Source organism: Anas acuta, chromosome 13 (genome assembly GCF_963932015.1).
Source record: "Anas acuta chromosome 13, bAnaAcu1.1, whole genome shotgun sequence".
Taxonomy (NCBI): domain Eukaryota; kingdom Metazoa; phylum Chordata; class Aves; order Anseriformes; family Anatidae; genus Anas; species Anas acuta.
This window is the reverse complement of record NC_088991.1, coordinates 3,776,801-3,789,210: the sequence shown is the minus strand read 5'-3', so window position 1 is coordinate 3,789,210 and position 12,410 is coordinate 3,776,801. Positions and strand designations below refer to the sequence as shown.

Below are 12,410 nucleotides of genomic sequence, written 5' to 3'. Positions count from 1 at the left end.
CGCGTCAATTTCTGAACCGAAACATTTGCTTTCAGAGAAAAAGACACCCCCTCCCCCTCCCCCCCCCACACACACACTCCCCCCACGCCGTTTATGGCTTGCCGGGGAAGAGAAATGCGCACACCTCTGGCCCCTCGGCCCCTTCCCCCGCGCCCTTCGCCTCACAGCCGGGCCCGGGAGGGGAGCCAGGTGACGACCATGGGGCCCGCGGCAGCCGTGCTGGGGCTGGACGAGGCGCCCCCCACACGGCCCCTCCCCTGGCTGCGGCATGGAGCGGGGAGCGCCGCCTGCTCCCAGCGGCCGCCCCAGGTCGGTGCTGGAGGCCTCGCCCGCTCCACGGCACCCGCGGGGCCCGGCGGGGCGAGGAGCTCCTCGCGGCTGGAGCCCGCCCCACCAGCGGCCGCAGGGGGGCGCCCGCGCCTCGCGCCTGGGCCGCCGCCATTACGCGACGGCCCCACAGGCGGCGCTGCGGCCGCCATCTTGCGGCCCCGGAGGCGCCGCGGGCGGCTCCCCGTGAGGCGGGGCGGGGGCGGCAGGGACGGGCGTGCCCGGCGGGGCTGCCGCTGTCAGGGCGCTGTGCGGGAACAGGGGGGCTGGCAACGAAACGGTCCCCGCACGTCCACACAGTTCTTACATGTCTGTTTCTACAGAGAAAGAACCCACAGGTACACACAGGTGGGGGAGGGAGGGAGAGGGAGAGAGACCCCCCCCCGGCTGCAGCTGTGCCACACTCTGGCCATTGACGGGCATAGTTTTTAGATACAATGCGCAGGCCCTTATTTATATTCCATCCCTGTGCATATTACGCTTTGTGTTTGTATTAGGTATTATGCAATCAACATCTAGAGAGTTCTGTAAGGGTCACTCTGTGCATATGTGTGCATACATATATATATATAATATGGCAATAGCAAGACTTTTACACAGCTATTTAAGGGTCTCTGTGTATGTGTATCTGTGTGTTTTATGTGTGTGTGTATGTGTGTATATATATATATGGTTATATACACAGGTATACATACACACACCCTATACATACATACATAGATGGCTGGAGAGCCAGAGACCCTTCTGTAACTACGTAGCATGTTCCCTTCTCTCCACCTATTGTGTTATAAAATATACATTTGTATTTATGTATACACACACATGCATTACACACACATGCATTACACTAAAGATGTAAAACATAAATGTATAGTATATGGATAGAAAGTTACATCGTTAGTTAAGGCTCTGTGTATCTATTAAGGTAGATAGTGTTATGTGGTTATATAGCTATATAGAAGTTTTTAAATACGTGTATACACGTATATATACACACCTGTATTTAAAAAAGATAGGATGGCTTGTGAGAGTATTAGTTATAGAACACTCTTGCTGTTTTTCTGCCCCCCTCCCAAATATAAAATGCTCTGTATGTCTGTATACACAGACACATATACATAAAATATACATTAGCACTCCATATAGCTGACTAGAGAGAAACAGAGTCTGTATGTGTGCATGTGTATATACATATGTATGCACCCATAGATACAAATATACATATTATATTCTAGAGAATGCACATGGAGTGTGTTATATATTTATAGAAGAGTGTCTACATATGTATACGTAAGTAGTATATGATATATAGATGGCTAGAGAAAGTGCATGTGTGTAAGTGCATATTTATATACTAAAATACTGTATAATCTGTTATATATGTAGATAGCATGTATGTTAGATATGTCTCTCTTACATATATAATACAGATGGAGAGTGAAATACAGTGTTGTCCAGTTACATAAAACAGGTGAGAGCGCTCTCATCCTACATATATATAAAAAAAATACATGGATGAATTGAAAATATTATATATGTGTATATATAGATGTATGTATAGTTATGTGTATGTATATAGATATACCCATGCATATAATATGGTGTTATGTATTTAAGGGGCTCTATCTGTGTATATCTATATATACATATTAAATATCATAGAATCATAGAATCATAGAATATCCTGAGTTGGAAGGGACCCTTAAGGATCATCAAGTCCAACTCTTGACATCGCACAGGTCTACCCAAAAGTTCAGACCATGTGACTAAGTGCACAGTCCAATCTCTTCTTAAATTCAGACAGGCTCGGTGCAGTGACCACTTCCCTGGGGAGCCTGTTCCAGTGTGCAACCACTCTCTCTGTGAAGAACCCCCTCCTGATGTCAAGTCTAAACTTCCCCTGCCTCAGCTATTTCCTATTCTCTAGCTATTTCCTATTCTCTGTACAACAGCTGGTGGAAAGGAAATATACACATGCATATTTCAACAGATAAATATATATATATATGCACACATATATGTAGATGGCTCAAGAGAATTATAGAAGGGTGTCTCTCTCTCTCTCTCTTTCTCCCCCTCCGCCCCCCCCTCCCCCCCCCCCCCCCCCGGTGTAGGTGTAAGCAGAGAGGCACTCTTGTGTGTATACAGGTACACTCATATATAAATAAATATATGATATTTAGTTTATAGTATATGTTATACTCTTTAAATATATATATGTATAGACAGTGTGGTATAGGATGATAGGTACTATATTATATACAGATGGTTAGAGAGAGGGAACATTTTATGGGGTGTATGTGCATATACATGTACATACATATGGCTGGGGTTACATAAGAGTAGAAGTGTGTGCACATGTATAAAATATATAATCTATCTTCTACAAATACTGAGAGAGAGAGACAAAAAGAGTTAAACTTGTTATATAAAGGTCTAGGGCGTTTGTGTGTGTGTGTGTGTGTGTACACATATGAACTACATGTGTACACACATACAGTGTGTACACATATAGTGTGTACTAGCTGAGGCAGGGGAAATTTAGGCTTGACATCAGGAGGGGGTTCTTCACAGAGAGGGTGGTTGCACACTGGAACAGGCTCCCCAGGGAAGTGGTCACTGCACCGAGCCTGTCTGAATTTAAGAAGAGATTGGACTGTGCACTTAGTCACATGGTCTGAACTTTTGGGTAGACCTGTGCGATGTCAAGAGTTGGACTTGATGATCCTTAAGGGTCCCTTCCAACTCAGGATATTCTATGATTCTATATATTATCTACCAGGCTAGTGAATGCTACAGAGTTACATGATTATAGAACGGTCTCTGTCTGTCTCATAACATTTATGTATATGACAATAAATGGGGTGTGTGTGTGGGGGGGGATGATACGGATGGACACTGTGTCCCCACCCCCTTTTTTTTTTTGTGTCTGGCCATACACACACACTGACCCCCCCCCCCCTTAATCTGTCCTGACGTGTGTGTATATACATGAGATACTATATATGATACACGTATGTATATAATTCTGTAACATATTCTAATTAGCTATAAATATTATATAGTATCTTGTGTACATATAGCGATGAACATTTTATAATTTGTGTATATATACATATGCACAAATGCTTTTTTTAAAAAATTCATTTTTAGCAAACTATATGCATTTTCTATCTCTAATATATACAGTTATGTAGTCATATGCCAGTGTATATACAAAATATGTAATATATATCGATGGGGACAGTATAACATTTATATAATGGTTTCTGTATGTGTAAGTATTTTATATATAAAGTACACTGTATAATATATACACACGGCATTTATATAGCTCATGTAACGTATATTTTAGTATGTATGTAGGTACACATCGTAATATAGGTATATATAAGCCACCTAGGGAGACTCTTCTATTAAGGAAGGGTCTCTCTCTCTCTATATATATGTGTGTGTGTGTGTGTTTATTTTATGTATATGTAGATAGCTAAAGCACTCTATGATTCTATATAAATATGTGAAGAGCTAGAGAGCGTTATGTAGTTACATAAGGTGTGCTCTGCCTTGGTGTAACTATAATAAGTGTATATATTTAATGTGTGTATATTGTCTATATGGGGCCAGAGAAAGAGTTACATATGGGTACTGCTCTCATTCTGTGAGAGCCTTTTTTAACTATATGCTACATGGTATGTACATTTATGTGTAGTGCTGTAAGTACATCCAGAGTGTGCCCTTCTGTGTTTCTATCAATCGCTCGCTAGCTACTTCTATTGTATATACCCATACACACTATAGAGACCCTTATATAACAATCTAAAAACTCTTGCCACCTATAGGTGTATTACATAATATTAAATATGTATGTGTGCACATTTTTATATATATTTATAAAATACATGTATACTACATAGTATATGTAACTAACAGGAGACAACTGTTATTTGTCATGCTCTCTATGCATAAATGTCTTATAGAGCGAGAGCTGCTGAGTGATGTTGCATAGCTAGCTAAGGCGTTCCTTTTTATGTATATCTACAGCTGCATGTGTACATATATGTAAAGTACATGTAAATTGCTAGAGACTCCCCCCATAAGGGTCTGTGGGAGAGGGCTACCTATTTTATTTTTATTTTTATGTACACACACACACAAAATGCTAGCTCTCTTCGTGTTAGAAAGTTTTATAAGGGGCTCATGTCTGCGTGCACCCGTGCAGGCACTGGCATGCATGCTCACAGCCATGTGGTGTTATGAGACCAACGTGCAGCCCTTTGCTAGCCGTGCTGCATGCACTGTTGGGAGGTTTCCCGTGTGCCTGGCTGGTGAGCCGCTGGCATTCAGTGGGTGCTGTCACTGCAGTGTTTGTCCCCTATTTACCCAGGTGACCCACAGCAGCAGCAGGGGAGCCACTGGATGCACAGCGTGGGAGCAGGAGGTGCTGGAGCTGCAGGACTGTGGCTGAGTGAGGCAGGCAGCCAGCACAATGCCCTGTGAAAGTGAGAGCCACAGCGGGGCTGGAGAAGGCCTTTGAGGTGGGCCTAGAGGTAGGTGCAGCCTTGGCATCAACATCCAGGTGTGAGTTGAGCACAAAGTGGAGAGATGGGACATAGCACAGAGGCCAGGCTGACGTCTGACAGAGAAGGCCAGCTAACATGCCCCTACAGCACACGGCTGGTGCCTCTGCTTCCCCACCTTCCTCCACCATTAGCAAATACCAGGGAAGCCTTCTAAGACAGAGCAGTTACGGGATGCAGGGCAGCCATGCAGCAGTACAAGGGACTCCCAGTACACACAGGAGGAGAGCTGAGATTGCTCATACACCTTTAAATGTGGCATTGCTTTAAATCTGGCCAGGTGAGTTTGTTGCTGCTTTCTCTGAGCAGCCATACAAGAACTGAAGTGAATGGTGTTCAGTAAGCAGTTTTTAAGATTTATGAGATGCTGGTACAGGCAGGTGAGGTGGCTAATGTGTAACTCTCCATATTCATGACGAAGGGGTGTTATTTTTGTAAACATGGGGCAACAGAGACAGAGCACATTGAAAAGTCACAGCACTCCATGGCTTTTTGCAAATGAGAGCAGTAAAAAGACTGTCTGTCTGCTGTCGTGGACAAAGGAAGCTCCAGCGGCAGAGTAAATACAGGCTTGTAGAAGGTAAGTCCTGTTCCATAACATCATACTCTGGTGGCACAGGTGAAAGCTAAAAGCACAAACAGCCAAACAGATGAAGTCTTTCTGACTGCAGATGATTGAGGCTGTTGTATCTTCAGCCAGCCCTGAGCCTGTTTTGTTAGGAAAAGCTGCAGTCACAGTTCACTTGTATTTATAACTTTTATTTGCAATACTTTAGGTCCAAGTTTCAAACTGCAATATTTTTACACTCAAGACACAGTCATGCACAATCCATATTTCAATTTTCTATTGCTTCAACCACAATTTAAAATAACTTAATATTGGAAACAAAACCCAAAATCTTTAAAAAAAAAAAAAAAAAGATGCTGAGGTCAGTAAGATGGATCCATGCCATCAGCACATTTACAAAGTAAATAACTTAGTTCTCTTTTTAAAAAGATCATAATTACCTCTTAATCCAAAGTTACAGAAGATTTTTCACTACACATTTGTTTTTTTATCTTTTATCTTTTTCTTTTTTTTCTGTTTTTTCTTTTCTTTCTTTTTTCTTTTTTTTTTTTTAAACAGATAACATGTCCTAAAAAAGGAATGTACAGCAAAATGAGATACATTTCTGTTAAACAATGAAAATGTAGGCTCCTTCCTCTGTTTACTTTTGTCTGGATACCCTGAAGAAAAAAAAATCTAGCAGACACCAGTGTAGATGTAAACTGGTTGCTTCAGACTAAACTGGAGTTTAGAGTAGGTTACATCCTGATCCAGTCAAGAGTTGCAGAATTCTTTTGCAAATCTTCCTAAAATGTACGTCTGTGTATGCACGGCATCTGCAGTGCAGATGCAGCACCAGTGCACCAGAGTAACTCCCAGAGTGAATTCGGGCTGTACCCAAGAAGGGGTTGTTCTCTTCACTGGAGGCTACACAGTGTTTGCTACTGGTTCCCACCTAGAGCAGCTCCCCTTCCACTTGTTCACCTGCTACAGCAGATAGCAGCAGCTTATGAGTGTTGCACCTGAAGAGCTGAGAGGCTTTTTTTTTTTTCTTGTTGCTGTTCTACAGACTGGTTTAGCAGCATTATTTAACACTAATATAAATAGTGTGACAAAAAGCAATTGCCTCTGTGCAGCTTCTCCTCAAAGGTCAAAAGTCGCAGCTGACATGGATGTAAGAGAATTGCATGCTTCAGATTTGCTACATTGACCCACTTCTGACATGAAAAGCTTTGCATGATGGCGAAAAAGAACGATGAGCAGCTCCCTTCTACCCACCTGCTCCCTTGGCTGTGGGACACCACTGCCCCCCTGTAACGAGAGCTTTATCAGCACCTAGTTATTAAGCAACAGGTTCTGCTGTCGTGGAAGCCAACAACCGAATTGTCACCAACTTCAGTGGGAGTAGTCAGCCTGTACCTGATCTCTAAGTCTATGGCTGGGCTGGACAAATGAAATACAGAATGTTCAGCAGCAAAAGGACCTGTCTTTAAAAACAACCACTTGCTGCTATTTTTCTCATGTTTGCAATAGTGGTATGCCAGCCTGTGGCATCTGGGAGCCCTCAATGCAAGCACGTACTTGGGAGGGCTTGCCACAGGCTCTTGGAGGTTATGCACAAGGTGTAGGGTAACACTGCATCCCTACCAGGCTTACAGAGTTAAAATGCTGCTGTAAACAGGCAGCTCAAAGGGCAGAAAAACGAGGATTTCCAGCACTCTCTCTGAGCCAGTAACACAGTCGTGGTAAGCAGTCACTGAGCGCAGGAAGAACAGAGGGCACAGAAAGAGGAACAACATACAGTCAAGCATAGAGACTAGGAAGAGCAAGACCTGTGAAAGACCTTTTCAGTTTCTCGCCTTAGGAAAACTTGGCTGTTTCAAGCCCCTGAAAGGAGCCAAGGCCAGAGCAGTGGTGACACACAAATACTCATGCTCTTAGGTCATATGCTACCTCCCTCAGAGCACTGTGGTTTGAATGCATGTGCACTTGGCTCTTCTGACCTGCATTCACAACAGCTCCCAGCTCAGACCACTGCATCCAGCTGTGGCCTTGGGGCTTTGAGTCCCTCTGGCACATTAGCTGTGCGAGGCAAAGATTAGGGAGCCTCGCAGAAACCAAGAACAGTCCCCAGGCAGCTGTGAATGCAGTGCCACTCAATGAGAGCACGAGACACCACGCACACTCATGCATTGTACTCAGAGGTTATTAAAACAATGAGCACCTTTCCATATTATCAGCTCTAACAAGGTAGACTGCTCCCTAGTTTCCTCACTCAGTGTCAGATGCTAGCAGAACATGAATACTTGCTTGGAAGAGTAGTTAAGCAGTGAGAACAAAGTTTGCAGGCTCCCGCCTTCATGGCAGACCAAAAGGAACCCACAAAGAGCACGTAAGCATCCCTCATTGTCTTTCCTGTATCATTTTTTTTCTTTTGAGATGACTTGTCACCAAAGATGCATGCATCCATTTGTAGGCTCAGGAAAGTGAACGTTTATATACATGACACATACCCAGGATTATGGCAGTCAGCTCTAAATCACACGTATAAGCAAGATGCTGCAAGTTTCAGCCAGAAAAAGAAATCACCCTGTCAGCTCAAGGACAGACGCAAGCAAAGAAAAGTTTTAAAGACCCCTGAATTGCAGACTGCACCCGAGGAGACCTTGGATGGTAGTTCTCTGCCTGTTTCCTGAAAACTGGGGGCTAAAAGTAGAGGTATTTACCCACTCAGTTGAAAAACAAAAGCTGAACGTTTATATTTATGAACCTTCATCAGCTTACCCCATCTTTAAGTTCTGCACATACAGGAACAACAGTCCACCATGAAGGCAGGACTGCAATCTTGATAATGCTTAGCAAGGCTAAGCTGGCATCAGTGTGTGTGCCCTGGGTGTCAAGCAAAGAACAACTGGCTCCTGTCTGTAATGGTAGGTGCTAGCAGAGCTCTCTCCGTCTCTTAATCCAGTTAGAGCAGATCCATTAAGCGACGAAATGCACACACGTACAGCTCAGCGTGAGGGATACTCTGTGGCCAAGCCATTGAGCATATACTGGAACCACAGATCAGAGGATACGGTGACATTTCCTACACTTAGAGGACAGAGATAAGTACTTACTTTCCTTCTTGTGGTGACTGGAATGTGCTTCATTTTTGGTGGCAGGACACGGGGGGGAAGCTGACTGAAAGACCTGCTGAGGTACAGCCACTGGCCTCAAAGAAATCCAACATAAACAGCTAAAAAGAATACTTCATTTGTATGTAGCGTGAGGTGGCCAAGCAGTATCCAAAGATGGCAAGGAGACGCGTACTTAGAGAAGTGCTGGACACAAGAAGTAGGAACACAACCTTGGCCTGAGTTTGTGAACAGACCCCGAGAGCACTGAGTTCCACCCCCCTGTGCACTCCCCCAGGAGCGTGTGCAGGAGCTGTATGGAATTCTGTATGATTATTGGTTTTGGTTTTCTTTTTTTTTCCCTTTTTCTTTTTTTGTTAAATAAATAATCTTTTCTGTGCTTCTCAAGCTTTCCTGACTTTACTGCTGTCATGCTTCTGTCCCAGAACTCATTAAAACCACAGCAAGCTAACAGGTCATTTTCACACACTGCAGGGATGGGAATCATAGTCAAACTCTGGATTTTTTTTTGTTTTGTTTTCACTTTCTTTAACCATTTAATGAAATTCAAAATAAACACAAATAACCAGTCTTTTAAAATCTTGGAATGAAAATGTTTGAAACGTATTTAACATTTACCTATGCATTTAAAAACAGAAACATCCTATTTCTAATACTTTCAAAAATATATGTAAACTAATTGCTTAATCTGAAGATAGCAGTCCAAAAAAAACCCGAGAGAATTCCAGAGATTTTATAATATTATCCTCTTCTTTCTGGAAGGTCAACACTATTGTCAATCCTAACTTACTACTTGCGCCTGTAAATAATGTACAAGACTTACACATCTCAGGACAGATTTATTATTTTTATTTTTTTTTTACTATTAATATGCCACATTTCCTATCAGAGTTGGGAAATGATAAAAACAGCTGCCACCCTTCAGTATCTAGTGACTCAGAATTTAGTGCCTGAGACTGTCTCAAGCACAAAGCCTGGTGCCTCCAGATGCTGGAGGTGAGCTTCCCTGTACGTAAAACATTCCCAGCTGGGCAATTACAGTTCATGTGGAAAAGAACCACTGGCAGAGATGATTTCTGTTGAATCCTTTCTGCCTCACAGAATTTTTTTAGCAGAAAAATCTCTGGATTTTCTGATGCAAAGAAAAATAAATATAGTATATAATAAAATAAAAACTAAGGCCTCTTATTAAAGCAGTTGTATTAAAAAGCCAGTGCCAACAATATTCTGTATTCTGGAGCATACAATGGTCAGAAAAATAATACTAATATCCAATTTCCTATTTTAATTTGTTATCCTTGTGAAGTTTTTTCTGGAAATTAGAGATGCCGAGAAACTTACTGTTAAAGAAAATAAATAGGAAAAAAAAAAGCAATCACGTAGCATAGTCTGTCAATGTAAGTATCTCGTATGTCCAGCAAACGTGTACCATAAAAAAGTGCTTTCCTTTCAAAGGACGGCTGTCTGTTCCTTCGTGGGTAGGATAAACTAAAAGCGTTACCGGTAAGAAAGACTGTCACTTGTTTCTTCACTTCTGACATGGAATACAAACATGTTTCATTCAGATTAACGCTTTACAAATAGAGGGCAGCCCTTCTCAAGTCCCAGTCGCTCTTTTTTTCTCAAGGAAGCTTATCTCCCAGGTAGATAGCTTGAGCTGACAGAGAAAAATGCAGCCTCACAAAACCAGCAGCATCTTTTCGTATTTGTGTATCTGAAAATCAAACCTGTTGTACTCCCCAGGACGCCAGAAGCTAATTTGTACCTAGCTGTGGTAACCTAACGAGCATCGCCTCTCCCATCGCCTCAGCAAGGACACTGGGATGGACAGAGGAGTGAGGGTGGGTTAGGTGGCAGCATTAACAACATTTGCAACACAAAGACTGTGACTAAATAAGAAACCAAAACCAAACAAGCTAATAGCCTAATTCAAGAGTAGCCCAAACATCCTTCATTCATACCGGCAAAACGGGAAGGTTTTTAGTACCTTAAAGCCTGCTTAGCCCCTTGCAGGACCAGGCCTAAACATGACAGACTACAGCAGAAAGCTGTTTTACACATTTTTTTGCTCATTAGGTAAGTGTTGATTTAAATGCTGTTTTGGAGGTCTTTGATTAGTTGTACCAATAAAGTACAGCAACAAATAACCCATACAAAATGCTTTTTCTGAGTGAAGCCGCACTCCATCTTTCTTTCAGAAAAGAATAAATAAAACACAAACGGCATACTAGAACTACTCTGCTCCCTTATAGATCAGCTGACCAGGCGAGCGCAATCCTCAGTCACATCCAGGATTCGCCCTCCCTCAGCAACTCAGAACTGCATTCAGCAGTGCCTGCTGTATGCAGGAGAGCAGAGAGCAGGCGGGTTTTATGGCTCGAAATGTTTCTGCAATCTACTCTGCATTTCGTACCTTTGCTCTTGCTCAGGGCAAGGCTTCAGGTTTAAATGCACTTTCTTCCCAAGTTGTCTGGGGCGCTGGCTCAGGCAGAACCGAACCCTGGAAGCCGTCACTCCTTTGCACCAGCGTCGCAGTTCCCGTGACAGCACTCGTGCGCCCAAAGGACACTCACCTGCACGGAGCCCGCAGAGCGGTCTGGCTGCCTTCCCCTCTGCCAAGAGGGGCACGGGTGCTACCGACCTTTCCCAGGAGCTACAAGAAGACAGGAGCAGGCATCCTCACAAGTGGCAGCACCGCCCAGCTTGGTTTTTCCCTCCTTTGCTCCCGCACAAACCCAAGAGGGCTAATCCCACCGGGGGCGATCAGTCCGGTCCCGGGAGAAGGGGGGCACCCAGCACCAGGCTGCTGCTGCTCGTGCCTCCTTCCAGCCCGGGGCTGCAGACGCTGCTCCGTGCTCTGCCAAGGGATCTGCTGGGGCTCGGCGCTGAGCAAGGCTGGGCCTGCTCTCACGTCACATCTCTCTTACAGCTTTGCATCACACAAGCCCTTTCTGAGCACACCGATCTTTCTGCTTTCTCGTTTTAGTAAGACTCTCACCCATATTACAACTACTTATACAAATCAAACTGCCAAGAACAGAAACACGATATATTCACAGTTGAAAGCCTGTATCTCAACAGGATATTTTGTCTGCTCCACTCCTGATTCATTTTTGGTTGGAAACGCAATTTCACTTTCTTCCTCATCTAGAAGTATAATGATTGGGCAAATACCAGCGAGTGGACTGTATTCAAAAGGCAGTGCAGTCTGGAGTTATGAATGAAGAAGACCCTTCTCCAATTCCAAACCATATAAAAAAAATAACATAAAAGGGACTTTGCATCTTTAAGAAACAATTGACAATTTAAAAGTGAATGTACAGCTTATTCACAGGGAAAGAAGGAAGGGAATCTTCCAACTGCATTTGCTTTACCTTAGAAATGGCTGAAGCAGCAAAGCATTTTCTGTCATTACCTCTCTGTCTTAAGCCCTGTTTCATTTAAAAAATAAATTAAGGAGCCAGAAAGCAGGAAGAAGACACGTGATAAGTTTTTACTCATTGAGGGACTGGAGAACAGTTGTTCTCCCCTCCTACCACCATGACTGCGACTGTTGGTCTGTCCATCCATCCATCCATCCTGCAGCAGAAGCGTTGAGGTTTTATAGAGTTTTTTTTTTCTCAGTCCTGCTCTGGAGGGAGCTGGCATGGGAGAAAGCCAGCCTGAAGCACTAGCGGCTGCTGTTCTTAATTGCTTCCTTTGCTGCAATGATCAGAGGAGTCAGGCTGGAAAGAGGCTTGGCTAATTTTAAAAATGGATGCTGCCCAAAGGAAAGAAAGAAACCAACCATTACTTTCCAAACTCAGTTACAGACTCAAGCAT

General features: G+C 43.4%; 1 protein-coding gene across 5 annotated transcripts in view; it reads right to left on the bottom strand.

Annotated features, from left to right (window-relative positions):
- Positions 1 to 5,649: 5,649 nt before the first annotated feature.
- PAK3 (p21 (RAC1) activated kinase 3) overlaps positions 5,650 to 12,410 on the bottom strand; it is a 172,826-nt gene continuing 166,065 nt past the window's right edge. For all 5 annotated transcript variants that reach the window (XM_068696523.1, XM_068696521.1, XM_068696522.1 and 2 more), the window contains one exon: positions 5,650 to 12,348. In XM_068696523.1, coding sequence (XP_068552624.1) covers positions 12,259 to 12,348 — 90 coding nt within the window. In that variant the 3' untranslated portion in view covers positions 5,650 to 12,258. The remainder of the gene's footprint in view (positions 12,349 to 12,410) is intronic.